The 26,029-nt window shown below is 44.0% G+C and overlaps 1 protein-coding gene across 2 annotated transcripts; it reads left to right on the top strand.

Annotated features, from left to right (window-relative positions):
• Positions 1 to 104: 104 nt before the first annotated feature.
• On the top strand, positions 105 to 25,779 carry rnf213a (ring finger protein 213a). 2 transcript variants are annotated; one of them, XM_053850676.1, is made up of 67 exons: positions 105 to 215; positions 1,884 to 1,986; positions 3,476 to 3,624; positions 3,814 to 4,218; positions 4,307 to 4,479; positions 4,541 to 4,708; positions 4,783 to 4,994; positions 5,099 to 5,388; positions 5,458 to 5,714; positions 5,781 to 5,978; positions 6,063 to 6,255; positions 6,419 to 6,474; positions 6,553 to 6,715; positions 6,798 to 6,950; positions 7,029 to 7,127; positions 7,215 to 7,337; positions 7,406 to 7,589; positions 7,652 to 7,825; positions 7,893 to 8,045; positions 8,111 to 8,688; positions 8,968 to 9,127; positions 9,196 to 9,413; positions 9,538 to 9,675; positions 9,754 to 9,918; positions 9,990 to 11,184; positions 11,259 to 11,440; positions 11,512 to 11,667; positions 11,737 to 15,336; positions 15,412 to 15,536; positions 15,611 to 15,727; positions 16,197 to 16,321; positions 16,383 to 16,505; positions 16,587 to 16,639; positions 16,716 to 16,872; positions 16,954 to 17,095; positions 17,164 to 17,355; positions 17,434 to 17,564; positions 17,710 to 17,867; positions 17,952 to 18,158; positions 18,447 to 18,634; positions 18,711 to 18,822; positions 18,904 to 19,004; positions 19,114 to 19,296; positions 19,371 to 19,534; positions 19,615 to 19,717; positions 20,167 to 20,281; positions 20,378 to 20,582; positions 20,662 to 20,852; positions 20,916 to 21,038; positions 21,125 to 21,235; positions 21,454 to 21,696; positions 21,769 to 21,847; positions 21,915 to 21,949; positions 22,015 to 22,115; positions 22,184 to 22,340; positions 22,474 to 22,705; positions 22,857 to 22,942; positions 23,035 to 23,286; positions 23,346 to 23,475; positions 23,573 to 23,656; positions 23,719 to 23,899; positions 23,973 to 24,171; positions 24,228 to 24,305; positions 24,442 to 24,639; positions 24,722 to 24,811; positions 25,033 to 25,208; positions 25,344 to 25,779. In XM_053850676.1, the coding sequence occupies exons 1-67, from the start codon at positions 114 to 116 to the stop codon at positions 25,498 to 25,500; spliced, it is 15,351 nt and encodes a 5,116-aa protein (XP_053706651.1). In that variant the 5' UTR covers positions 105 to 113; the 3' UTR covers positions 25,501 to 25,779. The 2 variants fall into 2 exon arrangements, with proteins under 2 accessions (XP_053706651.1, XP_053706650.1); XM_053850675.1 differs by having other exon boundaries at positions 20,659 to 20,852.
• The last annotated feature ends 250 nt before the right edge of the window (positions 25,780 to 26,029 follow it).

Raw genomic sequence — 26,029 nt, 5'->3', positions numbered from 1 at the left:
CAGTCACAAATGTGATTTCATATTACCAAAACAAGCACGATAAATGACTCATCACACGTGAAATGGGTGAACAGTCATGTCAAATTTGTCTTCTGAACCGTCAGGAACCCAGCATGTCAGTCCGCCACACAGCCTGTGGAGTCCAGGGTGAGGAACACGTCGGCTTTGCACTTGAAGGAAGCGTCCAGCTCCTGCAGCAGCTGACACGTCTGCAGGTTTGGAGAGATGTCTTTGATACATAGCGGCTGTTGGGGTTGAGAATTGACATTTTCGTTTTAGTCGTCTGTAAATTCAGTTGTATACAATCACATAGGAACTTAAAACATCTATTCTTCAACTGATGCTGGTATAAAGTGAAATTTAAATGATAGATTCAGTTTCTAAATATGACTTTCTTTCCTTTGCCACATTCAGAATTGATTATTTCACGCTGGAAATTAAATAATAGCAATCTCAAATGACAAAAAAAGCATTCAAACTGACCGAATATAAATGCTGTTCACCCTAAATCGTTAGGAATACAATTAAACCGAATCTAATTAAGACTTTCATTAAAAAGACAAAACCGGATCTAAGTAAAATGTTTTAAATTGTTAAATGGCTAAATTAATTGGTTTTCTAACGTTACTGTTTACTTGCACGGCCACAACTTGATGCGCGCCGTGCGTAATTACGCACAGTCCAAAACCCAACCGAGAAAAGGCACTGACCATCGTCTTCATGTCGAAAGATATCTCAGGAATCACGCTGTTAGACGCGGACTCCCTGCTGTCCGGTTCTGTATCCGCTCTTTTGACGAACGAGGACTTCCGGATGCCGGACAGCAGCCCGGACGCTCTGCCCACTGAGTAGTAGCTCGGGCTGGCCACTTGTTTGTACCACGCGCCGGTGGGGCTGCAGGACAGCAGCAGAGAGAGCAGCACCATGGGAACCAGGAGTCTGGCGGGCATCTCCATGTCCAACTCAACAAGTCTGATCCCGAACTCGGCTGGCGCTGTCGCGTCCGATGCTTTATAGAACCGTCCACGCAAAACTCGTCACGCACGTTTTGTCATCGTGTCAATCCCTTTGCCGTGAGAAATGGCTGCGGGCGGATGTTTTATCACATTTTGATCGTCACTGATAATTGATTCTTAAGTGGCTAAATTATAAATCCTCCAAAACAAAACAGTTTATATACAAAAAGAAATTTAGTATGCATCAGAATCAGTGTTGACAAAAAACGACAACAATAAGAAGGTCTAGAAAATAAATTAAAGCAGTATTATCCCATGAAATACATCGATTTAGTTTTTTTTTCTGGATTAAAGAAGCGAATAATGCGTGTTCTCCTCGCTCAGTTGAGCGTTGACCTCCTGTCTTTGTGTCTGCTGTCCTCTAGTGACCAAACAACATTATAGCACCGTTGAACATTTTTTTTTCTGCAGAAAAAAAGCAGATCCAAAACATATTGTCCAACCAACTCGACGCACTTGATACATCGTTCTAAAGCCGCTATTAATTATGAATTTGTCAGGGTCCACTGGGGGCGTCTCAGTTTGCAGTCATGCCATGAGTAAAGATAAAGACTAAAGATAATGCTTTATGACTCCTTTTTCTGTGTACTTTGTGAGAGGTGAACAGCTCATCGAGTGAAGATGCACACACTTTTATGAAGCGACAAATTGACCCTGTAAACCATTCACTGACTACATATATTTAGTGCGCTCACGATGCCAGAATGGAACTAGAGGTTAGTCTATCTTTTTTGTCTGCTGTCAGCGAAATAAATAGCAGAACTGACATGACTTAAACAACTCTAAGTAGCTTGACTGTTAAGTATTAGCTGCATGGTATATGGCTTTATTTAAACAGATTTTGACATGCTGACTGGTATTTTGCAGGGAGGGCCTTCACCAAAACGACCCAGGAATGCTCCTGGAGCCGCCTCTGGCTGGAGTGAAACCCGTGATCCTCATTCTGTGACCATGACAGAAAAGCTTATCGGTATGGATTTCATCCCATCTTTACTGGCATACGTCAAATATTAAAATGTGAAAACGCCTATGATTAGTTATTCTTTTCACGTGGGCCCCTACTCCACTCAATAAAAAAGTCTGGTATGGATCATCAAAAAAACAATGTTCATTGAAGTCACCAAATACATGGGGCAGAGTGAGTGTGTGTCAGTGTTCTCACAAGAAATGCATTGACAGTGAAACATGACACAGTAAACTCAGTGCTTGAAGGCAATTCGCATCACATATAAGTATGTCCCAATATCTGTTGCAGAGGTGGACTGAAGCCTCCATTATTTGAAATACAAACACGTGTTCAGTGTTTTAAAAACAGAAGTAATCAAAACATTTTATGGCTGCAGTCGAGCGTCTGAAGATACGGTTTTACGAGAAATCCTGAGACCTTCGGTGAAACGAAAGTGAAAACAACTTATGCGGAAACGACTCGTATATATGCGCTGCTTGCTTGGGCTTCTTCAGTAGGAGGCACGTAGTTTAGACACTAGACGCCCGGAGCTTCACCCAAGCATTGATCCCGTAGTGACAACTGCAGTTAGGATGTTTAGCCACCGTTATGACGGACATCAATAGCAATGAGCCCAGCACAGACCCCGGCGGTAAGTCTGCATCATCTTTATGCAATGTTCTGGATGATTTAGGTCGCTGTGGAAGCTAGCACGTTAGCTGTTACGACGTGCAACTTGTCACTCATATCAAATAACGACACCGTATGTATTTATATTTGCCACTCATTTGATAGGGTTTGCCGTATTTCTTTGCTAAAGTCCGTTGACTATTTGTTCTATAAACACAACCGAGCTACCACCGTCATGAAACGTCATTACGGAAACTCGACTGGGACATTTTGTCTCTCATCTGAACTTGAAACCCATGTAGTTCATTTGAATTTTCACAAACGTACAGCAGTGAAAATAGTGTTTATTTAATGTGTAGCAGCAAGTGTGGAGTTTCATGACGTAAGTAATATTTAGGGAAATGTTAAAAATACGTCAAAATATGTCACGTTAAAAATATGTCAAAAATACGTGCGGTGCGACCTATATCGTTCGACTGGAAATATTTATATAACGTGCTTTATGAAGTTATTTATGAATCATCGTGGTAGCAAAAAGAGACTCCTTCACGTGAAATTGAAAATGAAAGTAATTACTATATGGTGTCGTAGTTATTTTAAAACATTGAGATTTGGCCTTGTACAAAACTGAGCCTCTCCATCTTTTCCATCCTGTCATGGACATTGTAGTTGTAGTGGTGTGTTGCCTTTGTTGACAATCCTACCCCATATCATTTCCTCTACTGTTACTAGACGAAGTCTATTCTTTTATGGATGCAAGGTAATTACAAATAACTTAACACAAGCTGGAGGATGTTTTTGGGGAAGACATTTGGATGTGCTGCACTCAGAACTTACTGTCCACTGGTGTGTTTCTTAACAATACAGTATATGATTTATGCAGATCCAAGCAAAGGTCAGCCGGGGTCGTCAGTTACCGACTTGAACAACCCAGAACAGAACTCTTTGCCCAAAATGAATACGCCAGCTGAAAACTCCAATCCTATTACTGATCTCCTGGATGCGTCAGTGGACAACAATCCAAAGAAGAGAGTGAGTATATTTCCTGTCAGCGATCGCCACTTCATGGCAGCGTCTTTCACCGAATGACTGAGTGCCATTTTGATGGTTATCTTTAAAGTGTTTTCAAAGTTTGGTTGCCTCTCCTTGGGTGTTTATATGTTTTCCTAATTCTTCCTTCCCTTACTTTTGTTTGTAATTTTCTCTCTCCTTTTTCTACAGAAGAAGAAAAAGAGAAAGAATCAAAAGAAGAATGGAAGCATCTTGCTATCAGATCCCGGTCAAGGACAATCGGACGTTAGTCAGGAGAAGACGCCAAATGAGGCCTCTTCGGAAGGTGAAAGTTCAGCCGAAGAAATGCCACACCTGCCCACAGAAGGCTCCACCCCAGTCGAAAGCAAGACCAAGAGCAGCAGTGAGACTGCTGTGTTACCACCAGACGCAGAGAAACAGTCAAAGAAAAGAAACATGCCTAACAGAAACGACAAAGATGCCACTGCAACGCAAATGCCGGATGAAAACGCCAATATGGAGACACAGGCGAAGCAAAAAAAGCTGCAGGAGACAAAGTCAAAAGACAAAACTCAGAAGCAGACAAACCAGATGCAAACCACAGCATCAGTTAAGGTAGCACTAATCTGGTTTTGTCATGCATCATTTATCCCACCTTAATCTGCCCTGATTGATTCATGTTAATGTGTAATTCATTTTACAGAGTGACGAAAAAAGCAAGGAAGGTGACAAAGTTCCTACTGTGGAGAAAATCAAAGGAGACCATGTGGAGACTCAGCAGCCAGAAAGCGGGGAAGATTCAGCTCCAAGCCAGAAGGCCGAGGCAAAGGAAAGCGAAGACAGTCAAGAACCTGAATTTGAACCTCCAACAATAAGGTGAGCCAATCACGTCAACCAGTTCAGCATGTTACTGAATTCTCTGACCTATTTTATACAGGAGGTCCTGCAACATGGAGACACCCCGCAATAAAAGGATCACAATACATTTCCATGCCATCCTCTCAAACGATTTCAAATTCAATACGGATGTTGATAAGATCTTTGTCAGAGCTGGACGCATCATCGGAGGCTGGGGAGAAAATATAGCTGAGCTTTCTGTGTCCAGGTATTCCCTCTCAAAATGATTTTCATCAAGTTCTTTTGGATATGATTCAATTGTTGACAAGCTTGTTGACTCAGGAATCTTGGAGAGCATGGGCTTTTGGTGGAAGGCGTTATGGAGGCCAGGAAAGACGTGACTGTGTCGGAATCGATTCCGTACAAATATGTAATCTACAAGCACAAGAACAAGAAGAAGGAGCGATATCAATTTGAATACATTTACAAACTGGATTCCTCACATACCACCAACAGGTCTTTGTTCGTAAAGCCCCATCTCCTCACTGATGCCGGTACGCTCTCCTTTTTCTTGTTTTGATTCTCATGTTGCATTTTTCCTGTCTTGTTAACTGGTTAATATTGGCACACGTGTTTCACTTGAATGTTTGAAATGCAGGAGACTGGCACCAGTATGATGACATCATTTGTGTTGAGCCGACGATGACCAGTCTTCAATGGTGGACGGATCGCTTTTGGTTTGAACAGAAGAAGTCCGTGGTTGACGGCAGAAACATTGCTGGAGATGTTATGCTGCACCGCATCTTTGACCTTCTGACAGACTGGTCGGGTCAAAATATGAAGAGTTTCATGATGCAGCTCAGCCAGTTTTTTCAGGTTTATGGGAATCCTTATATATATGAAGACAAAAACAAGAGATGGACCAGCTTGCAATATGGCGAAGATGATGTAGGTTTTTCATTATCAGGTGATAGCAATCATTTAAAAAATAGTTAAAATGATCGTGTTTTTTTTCAGGTGAGAAATTTGATGAAAGAGTTTCTTCTGCTCAATCTGACCCCACAAATGCTAAAGGGCAGAGAAAATACCAGTCCTTATGTCCGGGATCCATTGAAAGCTGCCCTGGTTTTCCTCTACGTGGGACTGACGTATAGGATCAAATTGCAGCAGTCTGAGTTTGACACTCTTTGTGCACTGCTGTGTCTGCCTCACCTGCCAAAAGACTTCTGCCAGTACTGGGCTAAACTGTCTGAGGTCATCGCAGTACTGGGAGAGTAAGTCGATTATACTTCAAATTTAACGTTTGGAGAACTCGCAGTTTTATGAAAACTTTGTTTCAGTTTGCCCACTATGCTGATCCGCTTGATGAGTAAAACAAAATCTCTCACCTGGACTCTGGTGCTACCCCTCCTACACCTTGTGCAAGGCTGCACAAACCCATTTGAGGTCCAGTCGCCCTCCAACTTGAAGTACGGCAAAGTCTGGGCAGGCTTGCCAGAATTTGCTGTTGATACGCCTTTAAGTGACTGTGATGCAAAGTAAGAGTCGACAACGTCTTGGTGAAGAAAGCCAAATGATATGATGTCATGAAATTACCTGTTTGGTTGGTGGTGGTCTTACAGGATCTTGTGGGGGATGTTCCTGCAACGCGCTCACCTGTTCAAAGTAGATCCGCTGACTGTGCGTTCCTGTCTCTACCTGCTGTCTTTGCAATGCCTGCAGAAGCATAGCGAGAAGTTCAGCGTTGAGCTTTTGGACATGCTCATTGCATTCTCCAGCAAAGTTCCAACGGAGATCGGCTCTCATTACTTTAAGGTAGGAGAGTGTTAGTCGAAGTATGTAATGAAGGTTGGATTAGATTGCTAGTGTGCTAGTGCTAGTGTGATTTATCTTGAAGTTCTCCTGTTGAGGGGCTAATGATTGATAGCATTTTATATTTTTTGCCATCATTCTTAAATGCTATTTTTCTGAAAACCAGGTAATTTCTGATCTTCTTGAACACATTCAACGGAAGCTCATTGAAGGAAAATACAGGTAGTGTTATAATTCTAATTTGGTAAGCTATCTTCCTATTTATATATTCCTGTATATCTGTTGCTTTTTGTGTGTCAGTTTTCCGACAGAGGTCTACAGGAGTCACTGCCTGGAAGTGTTGGTGGCGCTTTTGGAGAAACTCTGTGACGGACTAATGTCACTCATGAGCTCCCCAGAGATCCCACTATCGTGTATGAACCTGATGGCTTCAGTGACACATGTTGAGTGTGACAAGCAGCAGGTGCGTCATCTGTGGCTTTTGACTTGTGGTGCACACTGATCATCAGCTGTGTGTTGGCTAATCTGACGGGAATCTTTTCCAGGAATCCACAAAAGAACCCAAGACAAAAATCACAGTGGTCTCACGAGCCATTGATGTTCTTGGACACTGGTTGAGTTTGCACTACAAGATGCCTTTGCTCAGTCGTTCATTGAACATACAGTCTCGAAAGGTTGAGGCATTGAAAGAGCTCGAAGTGAGAATTGGTTTTTGGTACTAAGTAAAAAGTCACTGTATTGGGGTTGAAGAAAGCCTGATGGATTTGTGTTTTCAGCTTTGGAACAACATAATCTCCATCAACTTCAAGGATGAGGTCAGCACTACTGAGTGGAGAAAGAAGTTTACTATGGATTTTGAGGCAAAGTATAAAAAGGTGTCTTATCTTCAGCTTTTTCATGAAGGTAAAGTAAATGAACTCTGCACTGTAAGAGTAATGCAGTCTTTCATACCAATGTTTTAGGCGGCTAATTTGGATCAGATCGAGTACTACTGCACAGAGTTCGAGGGACTTGAGCGTTCCTACCCTTTTATTGCTGCCAGTGTTGAGACATGTGCTCTGGAAGCTGTTTCATCTCTCTGCCAGGTAGAGACACCACAACATTCAACTCTAAGAAAATATAGTTTCAAATGAACTGGTTTCTATTTTTTCAGTCAAAGTCTGAGGCCAAACTGTTTGAGAAGATCAAAATAGATGGGAAGTTTGGGAAACTGATCTCAGCCATCATCCAGAAGTCCTGGCCCGTTGACCGCCATGGGTTGTATGAAGATGACGAGGAGGTTGTTTTTCAACACCTTCTCTCTTGGACTGTTGCCAAGGATATTTTCCGACTACATGGTAGCTATCATCATGATAAAGTTTTTGCTAGGTTGTTCAACTCTGTTGACCTGTGTTTGCAGGAGCCAAGGAACATCTGTCTGAGCGATTGACTCAAGATGCGAATGAAAGACTCACAAAGGCAATATCAGTATTCACAGCCATTACCAGGCAGTTAATTGATGGAAGCATCAAAATAAGACTGCTTAACATGGTTTTGAAGAGGAGAATGATCTTCTCTAATTTGCTGAGAACAGGTAATATGATTAAAGAACATGTTTATGTGAAACCAGATTGATGTTAATGTCTTTTTGACGTTGACAGATTGTCTCTCTAAACATCAAAAAGACAAGGATAATGCCCACTTGAGGGAACTCCTCGAGTGGAGGCAAAAGGAAGTTGACTCAGTATATCAGGAAAAGAAGCTCTATGACGTTTTGTTAACCACCATCCAGAAACTGGAAGAGCACATCAAAGGTATGAGGCTGGGTATGTTCTCTTTGATTGAGACACTCTTGACATATTTGTCCTTTACGCTTCAGTTGATCTCCAAATCATGGAAATGAATGAGCGCTTAAACCTAGAAGAGCTCCCGTTGAACTCTTTCATGGATGTTCGCTGCAGTGAAAATCCAGATGCTCCAGGGGCTGGAATTGTTACCTATTTCAATCTACCACAAGAGGTCCGGGAAATGTCGCTGGCCCTTTGCAGATTCAGGGAGAGCCATATTTTTCAAAAGTTCTGGAAGAAACATGTCCTACGCATGGTTAGCGACGACGTTGTGAACATTGAGACGATATACAGCGACATTTTTCTCCCTTGTTTGTCAGACTACAAAAAGACATGTGAAGCACTGAAAAATGGAACTATCCGACTTGAAATGGTAAACAAGCTTTTCAAACATTTCAATGACAAGTACGAAGACCTGGCAAACGACCTGGGTATTATGTGCCGTGTTGACGATGCCACTGACAGAGAGTGGATCCAAAAGAGGGTGGAACAGATCAAGCAGTCTCATCAGCTTCATTTAGCTGTGGCTTCAGCTAAATTCATCAAAAGTGTCAAACAGACACTCTGTCTACGTGGAGACTTCACTGTCCTGGACATCCTCTTAAAAGTTGTAAGTGGAATGTCTCTTATTCTTCATGCCCTTCTTCACTTCTGTCTGTCCCTTTTCTCTTCAGCCAAGTGAAGTTCCCTTGTGTTTGACTCACTTGTCTAAGATTTAAAAAAAACAGTTGATTTCTGTTGTCCAGTCAGCTCCGGCTATGTTGGCGAATGCACTGCCAAACACAGTTCTCAATAATGTGACACTGACACAAAGATGATCTAAAATTTTCCATTCTAATACCTAGTTTTAGAAGAAATGGGTGCTGGTCTAACACTTGTCTCCCACCAGGAAACTGCTGAGTTCTACAAAGAACCACTTAATCGGATTGACAATGACTTGATCCAAGCTAAAAGGATTGTCATGGAGATTGATGAGCCTCGCAAAAAATGCCTACAGGAACTTGGAGAAAGAAGCCTGTTTGTGAACTGGGTGAAAGATTCACTTGAAGGTCAGAGCTGTTGTACCTTTTAAGTCCTATTTCAAGAATATATTGAAAGTAATTGTGATGTTTTTTAGACATCAATGAATTGAAGGTGTTTGTTGACCTGGCCTCGATCTCTGCTGGAGAAAATGCCATGGATGTGGACCGTGTGGCTTGTTTCCATGACGCTGTCCTTGGTTACTCCTCCATGCTCTTTGAGCTCAAGCCAGATTGTGGTTTTGACACATTTAAAGAGACACTGAAAAAACTGTGGCGAGCTTTGGACAACGACAGTAACTTACCGAAAAAACTGGTGAGAATATATCAATTTCGTTGTAGAGGTGCTGCTCACCGGCTTTTAAAGGCCGTAGCGGAAGTCGTTCTGGCCTTGAGGAAGTCTCAACCCAGAAACCAAGAAATGTTCTGGTCTTTTACAGCAAGACAGTGCTCGTCACTTGGAATGGTTGAAGACAGTAAAGGAGAGTCATGGGTCGGTGGAATTGTCTTCTCTCTCTTTGGCTTCAATAATTAACTCAAAGGGAATCTATATGATCAGTGCGCAAGGTGTAAAAACGGTAAGTTCTTACACGTGGTGAATGCGCAGAGGTTTATGAATGAAACTCATGTTCCAAATGTTTTCTGTGTGTTTTCAGCTGAGCCTCGACACTGCCCTGAAGCTGCAGATTCAAGAGGAGATGGGAGTGGAGGGACAGATGAGATATTACTCCCTGGAAGATCTACGAGAGCTTCAGAACAAGCTCATGCTCATGTCTGGCAAAGCAGATCAGGGTCAGAACGAAGTTGAACGCTTTGTAGAGGTAATTTACGCTGAAAGACATCATGTACTAAGCATGAATTATGGGCTTAAAGTCATGTCTCTCTTCCGTAGGTGTTTTCTTGTGTTCAGAGATTGGCAGAGGCATTCATTGCACTCTACAATGCAGGGAACCCTCTATTCAGACTCTGGGAAGCTCAAATCAAATGCTGCTTGAGTTGCATTGAACCCATCACGATGGACTTCAACCTGGAGAATTCCCATGGTGCTGTTATTGTGTCGGGCAGCTTAGAAGACTGTCTCCCGGAGCTTTGCAAGAAAATAGAAACATGTCTCATCTACTGGAATGATTTTGTCAACAAACAACGGTCCCAACATTACTATCTCAACTACTTCACAGCTGAGCAGATTGTTTATCTGTGCAGCCAACTCAGCCCGCAAAATGTGACAGCTGTCGACGAACAAGTGTTGATGATGCTGTCCTTTATTAGGCCAAATTGTGACCCTTCAGACTTGAGGAAAGTCTGGCATGAGCTTCAGTATGACTTCCTCACCAAGCCGGAGGAGCAGAGTAAAGACATAGATTTCCAGACCTTTGCTGTTTTGCCAAGTGACTTGGGAGATTTGGGCCACAGTTTTGAAGAGTTTGGTCAGATATGGAACGCTTACATGACAGACATGAAGAAGTTTCTCCCAAATACCCTTGATCTGAAAACACTCGGAAAACTTTTGGAATTGTTGGCAAGCATGAGTGTTGAGGGTGAAGGAGAACGCACAACAAGAAGGGAACTCCCTCAGGGCTTCAAGATTGGAACTCCAAATCTTATCATTTGTCCACAGGAAGATGTTTTGACTTCCTGTATCTCAATCTACATGAGCAGCATGCAAGAGAACCTCCCTACCTACGATGAAGTCCTGTTATGTAATTCTTCCACACAGTATGAAGAAGTGGAACTATTTCTTAGACGCTGCCTTGGAGAAGGCAACAGGGGGCAAAAGATATACTCACTCTTGTACGGAGATCTTTTAACCTACGAGGTTAGTTCAAAGATGGAGATCTTCTTTCACCGGATGAAAAAACAGAGCAGGAAGGATTACAGGCTAGTCCTTATCTGCAGCTCAGAAAGAGAGTACCTTCCATCAGCATTCAGTCAGTACAAGTTGCCCATGGTCACTCAAGAACCACTGGCATACATCCAGAGATACCTCCATGCGCACTATGTGGTCCCAGCTGACCAACTGAGCGCTGCAGCTGCATTCAAAGACCGGTTGTGCGTTGGTGTTGTCTCCTCCAAAAGAGCAGGCGTTGGTATGTATTTCTATCATGAGATTGAGTGGGTCAGTTGCATTGATGCAAATAATCACTTTCTTTTTTAAATTCAGGTAAATCTCTTTATGTCAAGAGAATCTTTGAGAAGCTCCAAGAAATAACCCCAGAGCCGCCTGTAATGAAATGCGTTCGCATGACCCAGCCAAATGTTGACGAGAATCTCATCCTTCAGACTCTGATGAACACCCCAAACAGCAGTCAACTTGCTGTGTTCCATATTGATGTGACGTCTTCAGTAAGGAGCTCTGACTTAGATAAGTTTTAGTTTATCTGATTATTTCTGCTGACAAATTCTGTTGTCAAAAGGTGCAGAAAGGAATCCACGAGTTTCTCTTTAAGCTGTTGATTCTGCGCTACCTGATGGATTCCAAAGGACGAATGTGGAAGTGCAACAAAAAGCAGCTCTACGTTATTGAGTTTTTGGAGCCCACACTCAAGTCAAACAAAAACGCTTCAGTGCAGGTAGGTCTGAGGGAAGTTAAGAATTTTAGAAGTGTTTTTGGTTTCATTCATGATCTGCTCTCTGCCTAGAATCAAGTTATGGACAGTTCATTTCTGAACGTCTTCCCAGAAGTTTTCTGCCAACCCCCAAAGGAAGTGCTCATGCTTGAGATGGCGAAGCAGGAGCGTCCCAACGATGTGCGTTCAGAGGATCCCTTGATGGATGACAAGGAGTTTCGAAGTGAAGCCTTCCAAAGACCCTATCAGTATCTGATACGGTTTAATCAGCGCCACAATCTTGATGGCTTCACATCTAAAGGTGTCGAAGGTTCTCATGTGGAATGTCTGCAGATGCTTCTTATGTACTGCGGAATTTTGGATCCATCCTGGGCAGAGCTGAGGAATTTTGCTTGGTTTTTAAACCTCCAGCTGAAAGACTGTGAGACATCTGATTTCTGTAACTCCGATTTAACTGGGGACATTTTAGCCGGATTCAAAAACTTTGTGGTGGACTTCATGATTTTAATGGCCAAGGACTTTGCTACTCCGTCACTCAGCATCTCTGACCAGAGTTCAGGCCGACCGGAGTTTGACCCCAACCTCAGAGAGGAAGACTTGGCTCCATTCCTGATCAGGAAGAGATGGGAGACAGAGCCTCACCCATACATTTTCTTCAATTATGATCACACATCCATGACATTTATTGGCTTTCATCTTCAGCCCAACGCAGCAGGCCTGGTTGATGCCATAGATCCTGTCAGGAGACAAGTCATTAGAAGCAACATCATGTCAAAGGCGTTGTATGATGGCCTGACGTTGCAGAGAGTTCCATTTAACATGGACTTTGATAAACTAAACCGAGCTGAGAAGATTGAGTGGCTCTGCAATGTTCTTGGAATCCAATGGCCTCTTGATCCCGATGAAACGTATGAACTCACAACCGATAACGTATTAAAAATGCTGGCAATCCATATGCGCTTCAGATGTGGCATCCCAGTCGTTATCATGGGGGAGACAGGATGTGGCAAAACCCGACTCATCAAGTTCCTGTGTGAACTGCAGCGGGGTGGAGTTGCTACCGAGAGCATGAAATTAGTCAAAGTGCATGGAGGGACCACATCAGACGTTATCTACTCAAAAGTACGAGAGGCAGAAAACATTGCAGCTGTCAACAAACATGACTACGGGTTTCATTCTGTCCTTTTCTTTGACGAAGCCAACACCACTGAGGACATTAGCAGTATCAAAGAGGTCCTCTGTGACAGAACTATCAAGGGGGATAGTCTGACACCCGACTGTGGATTGGAGATCATTGCTGCATGCAACCCTTACCGGAAACACACAGATGAGATGATCGAGAGGTTGGAATCAGCTGGTCTTGGGTACAAAGTACGGGCTGAGGAGACAGATGAAAAACTGGGGTCCATTCCACTACGCCAGCTTGTGTACAGAGTTCACGCATTGCCACCGAGCATGATTCCCTTGGTGTGGGACTTTGGGCAGTTGAATGATCAGACGGAGAAAATATACATTCATCAAATTGTGAAGAGGGTGGTGGAAAGCAAGGGAATCAATCAAAGCTGCATCGAGTGGATTACTGAAGTTCTTTCAGCTTCCCAGAGGTACATGCGGACACGAAAAGATGAATGCAGCTTTGTTAGCCTGAGAGATGTGGAACGCTGCATGAAAGCATTCACCTGGTTCTATGACAAACGTGAGATGTTTTTTGAAGAACTCGGAGCTCTTGAAAAAAGTGACTATCGGGAGGAAAGTGAAGATGATCATGAACAGCTTGAAGACATAGACCCAGTGCTGTGGTCCCTGATCATTGCTGTTGGAGTTTGCTACCATGCGTGTCTGGAGAACAAAGAAGACTACAGGAAGGCAGTGAGCGCATGCTTGCAAGGCTTCAGTGCTGCGAGGATATCGCAGGAAATCTCCGTCATGCAGGACCTACTCCTCAGTGGCGTGCCAATGGGGGAAACCATTGCCAAAAACTGTGCACTCAAGGAGAACGTCTTCATGATGGTCATTTGCATTGAGCTAAGGATCCCTCTCTTCCTGGTTGGAAAACCAGGAAGTTCTAAATCTCTGTCCAAGACTCTGGTGGCTGATGCAATGCAAGGCCAAGCGTCTCACTCTGACCTGTACAAGGAACTCAAACAAATTCACTTGGTGTCCTTCCAGTGCAGCCCTCACTCGACACCCGAAGGTATCATCAATACCTTTAAGCAATGTGGACGTTTCCAGGAAGGAAAGAACCTGGATGAGTACATCTCAGTTGTGGTTCTTGATGAGATAGGTCTGGCTGAGGACTCTCCCAAGATGCCACTCAAAACTCTCCATCCACTGCTGGAAGAAGGATGCATTGATGATGAGCCACTGCCACATAAAAAAGTTGGATTTATTGGAATCTCCAATTGGGCTTTGGACCCGGCAAAAATGAACCGAGGCATATTTGTGTCACGTGCTGACCCTGATGAAAAGGAGCTCATTGAGAGCGCGAAAGGGATCTGCTCCTCTGATATTATGGTCTTGGAGAAAGTTCAGGATTTCTTCCACCCCTTCGCAAAAGCCTACTTAAAGGTATGCCATGAACAGGGCAAAGGTTTCTTTGGCCTCCGCGACTACTACAGCTTGATCAAGATGATATTTGGAGTAGCTAAAGCTGCTAATCGCAAGCCCAATGCAGAGGAGATTGTGAAGGCGGTTTTGAGGAACTTCAGTGGGAGGGATGATGTAGACACAGTCTCCATCTTTACTGAGACGCTACAGCTCGCATGCAACGTTGATGACATCTCTGCAATTGAGTTTGTGAGAGAGAACCTTCAAGCGGTTGGACAAGAAGAGGAATGCCGCTACCTGCTTGTGCTAACAAAGAACTACGCTGCCTTGAAAATCCTCCAGCAAACCTTCTTTTCAGACAGATGTCAGCCAGAAATCATCTTTGGCTCCAGCTTCCCAAAAGACCAAGAGTACACCCAAATCTGCCGTAACATCAACAGGGTCAAGATCTGCATGGAAACAGGCCAAACTGTTGTCCTTCTGAATCTGCAGAACCTTTATGAGAGTCTTTATGATGCCCTGAACCAGTACTATGTGTATTTAGGAGGGCAAAAATATGTGGACCTTGGCCTGGGGACTCATCGTGTCAAATGCAGAGTGCACAAAGATTTCAGACTTATTGTTATCGAAGAGAGGGGCATCGTCTACAAGCAGTTCCCGATACCCTTGATCAATAGGCTGGAGAAACATTACCTTGACATCCATACGGTCCTGAAACCAGAGCAAAAGAGAGTGGTGGAGGAATTGGAGGAATGGGTCCAGCGTTTTGTTTCAGTCGGCAGTGGGCCGGCCGCAGCATCGAGGCCAACTAAGTTCCGACCACCTGATGTCTTCATTGGCTACCATTCCGACACTTGTGCCTCTGTAGTGCTTCAAGTTGTTGAGCTGATAAAAGACAACGTCGAAAAGTGGGATGGAGGACAAACAGTACTGGAGGAGGCTAAACTCATCCTGCTCAGATGTGCCACGCCGGACTCTGTTGTTCGTTTGGACTGCTCAGAGCTGCCCAAAATGGAGACCCAACATCTTTCTAAGGTGTACTTTGAAGAGCAGAGGAACAGCTGCCTCGCAGACTTTATTCAACTGACCACAAAAGAAACCTTCAGCTTTTCATTCGTCATTGAGGTTTGCTACTTTCTGTTTCGTTCATTGGACTCATCTCAATAGACCACCAAGACTGACAACTGTTTCATATCACAGGTCACAACTTTCTCCAGACTTCTGACTGAGTCAGAGGTGACAATCATGGAGCAGATGTCGCACAAGATTGAGCTTTTTTCCCTGCAGCAGTTCGACACAGAGCAGTCATTTCTGAAGAAAATAAGGTCATAAACACACCTGCTTACCTGAGCTGAAGTTCTCAAGCCTGTATTTAAAAAGTGTTAATCCTTTTACGTAGGAACTTCCTGACTGCCACCAATGAAAATGATGTCGCAGGACAACGCAACAAAATCCTCATCATTCAATGCGATTTTGATGAAGCCACACACAGCTCCAATCTCATTGCCTCTGCAAAGTAAGTCCAACATTTATGATTCTGTTAGCGTCTCGCTCCAACCCTGCTATCCTTTCTTTTTCTTCTCCTTTTTTCTTTTCCTATCAGGGGTTGCCATTGCTAATAAGCTGCCTCCAACTCATTGGTTGCGTTCCTTCCACATGGTTTCTCCGTCTCGAACATTCTTGGTTCAGCATGTCCACTGTCTCTCCTCTCCAGAATCTGGTCTGCCGACCCCTTCTTCACATGAGCTGTTCTGCTAATATACCTGCTTTTCTGCCGTCTTTTCTAGTGTTTTCCAATGAATACCTGTCCTAACTTATCTTGACTTAAATCTTAATCAACTTTCAACTCTACGTCATGTCCTCTTGTCACTCTGAAAACCATGCATCAAGGCAGTTCTCACTACTGACCTCACTCTGCTTGTCACCTGCTTTGGTCTCTATTCTTCCCACCGTCTTCAGAAAATAACCCCTTTGGTTTTTTACAGATATTCAGCCATTAATGAAATCAACAAGATTACACACGAAAGCATGGATGTCGCAGTATTGGTCTACTTCATCACCAGGCTACCAAGGATTGAAGGGGGCACCTCATATGTTGGGTTTCATGGAGGTATTGTCGTATCAAAAGTTGTGCTGTTTCAGAAAAGTCTTAATAATCTCTATATCTTTAGGCCCATGGAGGTCAGTTCACATTGATGATCTGAGAAGCCCAAAAGACATTGTGCCGAATATTAATTCACTAAAGAACATGACCATCAGTCAAATGTTTGGAGACAGTATGAACCAGCCTGAAGGTAATTTAGAACTGACACGTCCTGATGAATGCTAATATATGTTGCCCTGTACAAACATATTTTTGTCTTTCATTTGTGCAGCCATGGAGGTGGAAGACCTCTACTCTGAGCAAGAGGAGCAGTCTGGCAGCAGTGTAAGGGCATATTTAGAAAAATAGATTCTTGTGGAGCTAGTGGTCATGTGTTGAACTCTTGATGTTGCTTGTGCAGAACCCGCCGGACTTTGCTCTGGACACAACTGCCCTAGTGCGGAGCTGTGTTCAAAATGCAGTGAGCATGCTGAGAGACCAGATGGATGACGGTCGTGGCAGTACTCGAAGACTTATGACCCTTCTGACACTCCTCAGTGACGACAATGAACTGAAAGGTGTGGAAATACTATATTAATACTGTATACTATAAATACTATATACTATTTTTTTTCAATGTGCTGTCACGCCGCCCTCAGGGGAATTTCTGCAAACTTTGAAAAAGCACCTGCACTCACTTCTGGCGACTCGTGATGGCAACACTTTCTCCTCGGCTCAAAACAATTGGGTTATTAGAGAGGCCTCCAACATTGATGCTCTCCAAGAAGGCGGGACCTTTAGGTGAGCAGAACTGTGACGTCAGCTTGCATCAGGGCCCATCGTGAACAACTCTTCTTAATTCACCCCAGACACACCTTGTGGAAACGGATTCAGGCAGTCGTTGCGCCAGTGATTGCACAACTAGTGTCTGTCATCGACCGAGACCGTAACCTGGACCTCTTGCTGGACAAGGAGTGCAGCGGTGCAGTTAAGAGGCTGTGGCTGGATATTTTTGCAGATGAAGAGTTTCTGAAACTTGCACAACTCGCTCCCGACACACAGTATGTGGCAACATTTCCATTCTTATGCATTGTCTTTACACAAATCCACTGTATTAACCTTAGTTAATCCTCTGTTAGTGGCTCTGTGGGAACCTTTATTGTGCAGAACTCCATTTCTAAAGATCCGAAAATCTGCTGCTGCATGCCCTTCAGCGGGAGGATCAAGGACTATCTGGAGGAGCTCTGGGTTCATGCTCGGCACAACGAAGGTAATGGTCCTTCTCAGTGTTAGTTTTTTGATCTTTACTTCTAGGTTCTACTAGGTTATGTTCTCTCATTGTGCAGCTGCACCTGTGTTATTGTTATTTTTACAATTCTTCTATCTATTTTGTTATCTATCTATCTTCCATCCAGGCCACAGCCAACAAGAATTTGATGAAATGTTCTCCACGACACCTTTGGGGAGATACATCGCAAAAGCAGACCTGGAAATGCAGGGTGAATTCTTTCAGCGCTACCTTGAGGATTTCATCTTCATGACAATGAAAGTGACCTCCACTGACGAGCAGCAGGTTGGTACAGTACAGTGAAGTTCAAGTTTCAGCCTGTGTGGTTCCATGTCACTATTTATGCTCATCATCTTTCTGCATCGGCAGATTTTGTGCTACGCGCTCAACTCTTGTGTCAATGAGCTGCGCACAAAGCTGGGTGCTACCGACAAAGTGTTGTCACTGGCGTGGGTCAACGCTGCCTATCAGGAGTTCAAGAACCGACTGCAGAACTTCTCAAGGATTATCTCTCTTGAACCCCAAGTGACACAGGATCTCCTCAACAATCCTTTCTGCAAAAATGAAGCAGAATTGGTATGCCTTCAAGAAGGGACAAACACTCTTAAAAACTACCGTAATTTCCCTACTATAAGCCCCCTCTTTTTAAATCATAGTTTGAACCTCGAGTTTAGTGGTATAGTGTAGTATAGTGTCATTATAATTCCTTGCTCATTGGTTTCATGTAACCATAATTATATCGTCGGTATAATGCATGTTCAGAACCTGGATGAGTTTGCTTCATCAATCGGTCTCCATGCTGTACCTTGTTAATAGTGTAGTGGCTTTGAGACAATGTTGTAAATGCGTTTCCGTGTTCCTCAGGTTCTTGATGTATATGCTGCGTTCGCATGTGTGGAGTACCTTGAACCCAACGCCTTGGACACAGACGCCAAAAGACAAGCCTGGCTCACACAGATTAAGAAACTCAAGGTTCCAGTTGAGTTGATCTTCTCAAGGGAAACTGTGAGGAGCTACGGGGAAAGGAGTGAAGCCATTGCCTTGCAAGTGAAGTGGGTCAACCTTCAGTGAAACCTCTGGTTAGAAGGGTTGGCCTCAGGTATAATCTTGTGTGTGTGTTTATTTTAGAGCCCGATGGAGTAGGATATTCTCTCTCTCCTTATTTGTGGAGCACATGTTTGAGGACATCACTGAGAAGCTTGCACCTTTAATTCTGGAGACGACGAGTCAGCTTGGCCAGGTTGTTCATCTTTTCCCCAAGTGTATTGGAATGTGACTGGGTGATATCATTGAACACAACTATCTGTTTTCTCAACCGAAGGTCCTGACAGCTAATTCAGACCTCAAAACCCAACAACCATTTGAAGCTGTCATAATGCAACTGAAAAATTGCAAAGATAGAGCTGTGGAACGTATTTTCAAGTATGTTTCTTGTTCACTATTTATTGATTTATTTTCATATTTTCATATTTGTTTCAGTAACTGCATTGCTAACCGTAATCGTTTCTAATTATCATTTCTTTCCACCAAGGTTTGGAATCGTGGGGTGCCCAGTGTGCTTGGCGGACCCTGTCGATCCAGTCGTCCTTCCCTGTCAACATATCTATTGTTTGGCATGTATCAAAGACTGGCTGATCCCAGGTCAGATGTACTGTCCGTACTGCAGGCAAGAGGTCGATGATGACTTTGCTCTGGATCCTTCAGATGATATCAGGTAAGTGGTCTCATTGGTCAAGTGTATTGTGTACCTTGTTTGGATTTGTCTCACTGGTATGTTTTGTCAAACAGGGCTGTGATTGCTCAACACGCTCACTTCAGGAAGCTCTGCAACGCTTTCTTTATCGACTTGGTGTCCACAGTTTGCTTCAAGGACAATTCTCCACCATGTCAGGAAGTCATTCTTCACTTGCTGTCCTTCCTCACAGTGGAGGCCAACCGGAACATTTTTGGAGGTTGTACTTGTTATTGCGTTTATGTCATTGTTATTTCATGTGTTTCCTCTCTAATATTTCTTCTTGCGCCCGCTGGCCAGGTGATCGTCAGGTTCTCACAAAGGTCCTGTCTCCGTTCGACGACTCAGTGGATAAAAGTCCGGTCATTCGATCGGTTGTTCTCAAACTGCTGCTGAAATACAGGTGCAGGTTTTAGTCCTATATTTTGGGTGATAGCAAAAATATAATCCAATTTCATATATAATCTACTCATGATATTTGAATGAATTTTCAGGATGTCAGTGAACAATGACTCTAAATAGTTATGGAAACTGGTCGAGTGAAGATGCTAACTAAAGTAGCTGTTTAGAACAAAACTACAGTGGCTATACAATAAGCTGAGAATATGAGCATCTTCAGAATATATTACCGTCAGACATATTCTGATTTTATCTGCCTCTTAAAGCTCACTTGTTAGGACAGGTAATATTCACTTATTTGTTAACTTTATCTGGCTTCAGATCAGTGCTTGTTCTCGTAATAAGCTACATAATACAGAGACATGCTGCAAACCTCTGTAATAACTATGAAGCTGTGCAAACAGTTTAGTGTATGTGTGTAGTATACTAACCTTTCTCTTTGTTTCCTGTCAGCTTTCAGGAAGTGAAGATTTACCTGCAGCGACATCTAGAGGAGGTGGAAAAAAGCTTTGCCCTGGGAGAGCAAGACAAAGTCGAGCTTTATATCTTGTATCTGAATTGCCTGGAGGTACAAATCAACACTGTCTCTCTAGATGCACTCATTTTGATCAGAAATGGAATGTGGTTGCTTTGAATTCATTTCTACCTGTTTTTTGTTGTGAAGGATTCAATGTTTGAGCAGTCGCAGTTTAGATCAGAAGCAGAGCTGCTGGCCTGTCTGCAGGATGAAGCCGCCTTCCTCACGCAGTACCAGTCGCTGGAACCATGTGTTCAAACCGTCACCATTGACTATCTGCAGCAAGTAGCCAGAGTGCGTTTGGACCTCGACATGGCTGCTACTCTCATTGTTGAGCAACTGCGAAGCCGAGGTTTGCAACAACTTTTGTATTACATTGTGTATTTCACAGGGGCGGGAAAACTTAATCTTGGTGTATTTGTTTCCAGAAGGTTGCACTGTTGATGGTAGAAAAAACGCTTTTCTGGTCAGCGTGGAGAACATGTGCACGCAGAACGGGAACAGCTGGTACAGCATCTATCTAATTCGGAAGATTTGCAGTCAACACGGAATGGAGTGTGTACGGAAACTTGTGAATGCTGAAAATATGCGGTGGCTCTTCCCTGAAAAAGCTCTGCCGCAGGTAGATTTCAGTAGCAATTTTTCCGTTGGTGACACTTCTACAGTAAAGCATGACTCCTTCTAGGATGACTCCACCACAATGATCGACCCCTACCTCGTGTGCGGGGAGGAATACCAGAATATCAGAAACAATGTTGGCCGTGTCATTTTGGAATGCAGTGTGGACAATCTGCACACGATATGCGAGGTTCTGAGCCAAACTACAATGTATCTCTCAAAACTATCCCCCCTCAACTGTTATGTTTGTTATTAATATACTCTTTACCTCATTAGGACTATAAAGATTCACCACAGAGAGCAACGGTTTACCTTCTCCTGGCGCTATACAGAGAAGTTACGGCTCTTTACAGGGTCACTGATTCGAGCTTCCATCCCAGTGAAAAGGTATGTTCACATGAGTTCTGCATTTTCTGGGTTCTGCATTACATTGTTGATTGATGTACAGCATGTAGGTATTCTGTATTCTCTGCCATGATGTTGTCTTTATGAGGGTATTTGATATTAGATTTTCACTTTACAGGTGTTTTTCTTGCCCTTCACCTTTGACAAAATTCCCCCTGACATACCCACATCATGTTCCTTTTTTTTAATCGTAATTCCAGGCGGTGCAGGCACTGGTGGCCTTCATCCAGACATCTACTATCCTAGATAGCCACAACGTGAAGTCCTTTGCTCAGGCTCTCGTGTCCAACCAGCTGGGAGTGTTGAGTGTTAGTCCTGAGATGTCAGAAGAGAAGAGTGTGTTGGTGGAGCTGGTGGTCCACATGGCAGCTGTGTTGCTCTGTGTGAATGAGGAGATCGTGTCCCCCCTGAAGCAGCTGGCGCTTGCTCCTTCTACCATGCAGGTACAGGTGTTTTCGACTGGTGAGATTCGTTGTGGGATCTTGTTGGTCAGGCTTCAATTTTTTTTTTGCTAGGCGGCGTTCTTGCCCACCATGCCAGAAGACTTGATGGCAATGGCTCAACAAGCTCTGACCGAAAACCTGCAGTGGTACTGTAAGTCACCGATATCATTCTCATTCTCTGAGCCCCATTCATGATTTGGGTTTGATTTGCCTTCCAGATTGCAAAAACGGTCACCCCTGCACTGTTGGAGAGGTGTGTTGAATATTGTGGCTCAGTTGTAGTTCCGTTATTTCAATCATTTCTGCTTTGTGTTTCAGTGTCAACGTCCTTATCAAACAAGCAATTGCCCTGACTGTGGCGTTCCAGTGGGCGGACAGAACCATATACCAGTAGCTGGCTTCCGCCCTGTGCAGCTACAGTAGGTTTATCTGAATTTGACATTTGTTTTCTGAGTGAAACAACACATCTGTGGTGCTGTTTTCACAGTGGCGATCGAACGCAATCAGGCCACATTCTGGGTGACCCAAGTCGTCGAGACAATCCCGACATGCGAGACTCAGAGAGCCTCTCCCCTGTTCCCTTCACAGTCATCCGCATGTTGACACACATGGCCATGATGTTCGGTTACAACAACCAGCCACAGGTGAATGATGCAAATGGATTCCTTCATCTTTCAACATTCTGCTGCCAATTGGTGCAATATCTTCGTAATAGCTAGGATTACGTTTGGATTTTTAAAAATGCTCTTCTTGGCTTTATTTGACATGTATTTGCAGGCCATTTCCGCCATGATTAAACCCGCAGTCGCTGAGCCAGGGCAGTTCCTACTTGCTCACCTAGAAAAGGACATGGAGCTTTTGGTGAAATGTCTCGGCAAGGGGGCCGACGACACAGTGACCACTGCTCACCTGCTCATCGGCGGGCTGCTGCCAAGCAATGACGAGCAGAGGGGAAACACCGGCTTCTTCAGTTGGTTCCAGAGACGGCCAGATGAGCCCAAGAGAAATGGTGAACAAGAGAGAACACTGAATGGATTGTGTGCATGGAAATGGCGCCCTCTTGTGTCCATATAGTACTACTGCTGCTCATAAATTTCCGTTTTGGATTGCAAGTTTGTGAAGGTACTCGTGTAATGTTCGTTTTTTTTTTTTCATTCCAGAGATAGACAAGATGCTGTCCACCAAAGAAACTAGGAACACGTGGGAAACAGAAATTAGTAAATCAATCATCTCACCGATGCTGAAGGTAGGATAGAAGCACTGCTTCATATGCTGGAAAACTTCATCGATATGTTGCTGCATTTGGAAAATAAACTGGTGATTTTCATGTCTCAACAGCAGCTGGACAGAAAGCTGATCGAAGTGAACGCACTCATGCGGGACGACACCCGCGTCAGCGCCAACTCAGTTCTTGAACTGGTTTATGGCGATCCAGTGGCCTTTCTGAGCCCATCTCCCCTCAATCCTTTGATTCATAATTCAGCTGTGTGGAGCTGCAGGGAGAAAGTGTCCGTTGTGAGCCTGGTCCACATCGTGGATCAGAATGACGGAAAAGACAACCTGCCTGTGCTGTGGAGATTTCTGCACAAGGTAGCTGACTTGAGGAGAAAAAAAAGTGCATGGTTGTGAGTCCTGCTCGTGTGTTTTAGGAAGCAGAGCTGCGACTGGTACAGCACCTTCCGGACATCCTCATGCTGCAGCGAGACCTTGTTAAGAAGTTTCAGAACCAGAGTGAGCTTTCTTTTGAGACCATCGCTGACTTCCTGCAGAGTCAGTCAGGTAGTCAATGTGCCTATTGATCTGATCCTTCTATGTGGTGGGGATCTAGCCCTGGTAGGTAGAAAGTCATCAGTCACGTTTCTTCTCTCTTCTGCAGTCTCTCTGAAAGCCTGGTTTGAGAAACGCATCAACATGTTCCTGACAACCTGGAATCGTCTGCGTGTGTCCTTGTCCACCAACGGTAAACACCAGCAGAGTCTGGTTTCAGTTTCAGGACTTACTGTAATATATGTGCTGCTGCAGGTGAGCTCAAGATCCCAGTGGAACTCTGTATGAAGGATCTTGACCTTAACAGTGACCTGAAGGTGCTGTTGCCTCGGCGACAGGGCGTGGGTCTGTGCTCCACCGCCCTGGTCAGCTACCTCATCGCCCTGCACAACGACATGGTCCACTCTGTGGATAAGTACAGCGGCGAAGAGACCACGTGAGCTCCCCACCATCCGAAAAGTATTGACACAGTGCGCACAGTTTGGTTCAATATTTTGTCCCTCTGCTAGCTACAAAGTCAGCCCCGCCGATTTGGCCGACCTCCACGTGATCAGTTATGAGCTGGAAAGGGACCTGATGCCGCTCATTCTATCCAACACCCAGTACAGCATTGAGAAAGGCCAGCCCCTGCTCGACTACGATTTGCCAAAGATCCAGAAGCAGATCGTGTCCCACTTCATCCAGGGAAAACCAGTCATCACACTAAATGTAAGAGCATTGGAATCTGAATTTTCTCTGGAAAACAACTCTTCGTCTCCCTTCAGGGAATCCCAACACTGGTGAGCCGGCAGGAGCGCAACTACGAGATGATCCTGAAGGACGTGAAAACTAAAGTCTCACAAGTAGGCTATTTCCTCATCATCTATTTAGTCACCTGAACATTTGACGTTTTTGTCATCTTGTATTTTGATTTGCTTGTTTCTGAAAGTGAATCCTGAATATGGTGTTGAGTTAGTTGTGTCGACTGTTTGCTCCTAGGAGCCGCTGCAGACGCTCACGGCCTTTGCAGTGACAGGTGGGCTTCACTCGTACAGCGAGGTGTGTGAGGCCTTGACCACTCTGGAGGTGGCTCTTGGCTTTCTTGCCATGACCGGAGGTGACCCTCACATGAAGTTGACTTCCTACCTGGAGGAGGTGCTGCAAATGGGAAACCAGATAGACGCTCACATCCTCAAGGTAGGCGGCGCTCGGATACCGAACGAGACTCCCACACCGGAGGCATAAGTTCACTGCTCGTGTCTTTGTGTTTGGACCATAGGCTCTGAAAATGTGCAGCTTGAAACACTGTGTGGCGCTGTGGCAGCTGCTGGCTTCGCTCAAATCAGAGAACCTGCTGCGACTGAAGAGGGTGAGCTTTGAGTAAAAGGCTGTCTGTGTTCAAAATGAACTACTGTTTATTGGTCCTGCAGTACTGCGTCTTACATTTGCAGCTACATCACATAGTTTCCACATAACACTATTGTCTGTTTGCCCTGAAACGTTTTGTGATTGCCACATTACTCTAAATTAAATGTTGCCTGTTTAATGCATGAGAGAAGTGACCTAGTTTGTGGTGTTTGTGCTGCCCAGGATCCCTTTGGTGGACTCTCGAAAGAGTACAAGGTAGCGCTCAGCGAGGAGGCGCAAAGACAGCTGTCTAGTTTCTTCTCCAAGATCAGCGCAGAATACTTTCAGCTGGAGCTGCATGACTTTCTGGTGCTGATGCTCATGAACGGAAATCCCCTGGAGGCCAAGCCTGACTGGAGGTTTGTCAATGTTTGAAATGCATCTTGCACGACTGACAAACGGCGGCTTCTAAAATGAAAAAGTCTTTTGTTGATTTAACACAGATTGTTTTTGTTTGTAAATGGCTTTTAACCATGATGGTCGCACCTTTACAGCTTGAAAGACACTCTGGTGTCCTACATTGAGCGGAAGGACATGGACGTTCCACCTGAAATGGAGGAGCATTTCCCAGAGGCAATCCTAGTTTCTCACTGCGTGGAGGCCTGGAAGTTCACCGTCGCCTTCAAGCAAGAACACAACCCACGATCATGAAAAACATGTATACCTGAATCAAACATGCTGAACCGCGCTCCATTTTGTTCAAATGTTCTTAAAGATGCCTTGTTTTTTACGCTTTTCTTTTTGTAAAAATCGTTGCCTTTTGTTTTTGTTTTTACATATTGTCTGTGTTTACTTGAAGGCATTCCACTTGTCTGACCTTGTTCAACATGTTTACTCAGACCTGCACGTTTTACCTCCTCTTAAATCGCTGATCGGGAACATGGTAATTAAACTATTTCACAACTGGACGTGGTATTGTTATTATTAACTCGAGCCATGCCGAGAGGAAAATGCTCCAGTTCTGTTACAAATTAATTTGTCTTTAGTTTGTCTTTGCAAACTCAAAACATTTGACTTTGACTTGATTCTTTTGAGGACACAAACGTAATGAATTTATTGTCTTAGCAGTTCTATCACTTTATTTGTCACAAAATGTCCAAACATTTATTGCTATTTATAACTTATCAACTTGCCAGAATTCAAACCAGAAAGAAAAAAAGATATTCAAGTTACGAAACGT

The sequence above is a fragment of the Synchiropus splendidus genome, chromosome 19 (assembly GCF_027744825.2).
Source record: "Synchiropus splendidus isolate RoL2022-P1 chromosome 19, RoL_Sspl_1.0, whole genome shotgun sequence".
Taxonomy (NCBI): Eukaryota; Metazoa; Chordata; class Actinopteri; order Syngnathiformes; family Callionymidae; genus Synchiropus; species Synchiropus splendidus.
Note: the sequence above shows the minus strand (reverse complement) of the source record. Positions and strands in the feature narration are given on the sequence as shown.

Bases quoted from the DNA above. Each gene is read 5' to 3' on its own strand.
- rnf213a (XM_053850675.1), top strand. From the start codon at position 114: ATGTCAGTCCGCCACACAGCCTGTGGAGTCCAGGGTGAGGAACACGTC. The intron at 5,715-5,780 runs GTAAGTCGATTA...ACTTTGTTTCAG, and splicing joins GTCATCGCAGTACTGGGAGA to TTTGCCCACTATGCTGATCC. The intron at 19,718-20,166 runs GTGCAGGTTTTA...GTTTCCTGTCAG, and splicing joins AAACTGCTGCTGAAATACAG to CTTTCAGGAAGTGAAGATTT.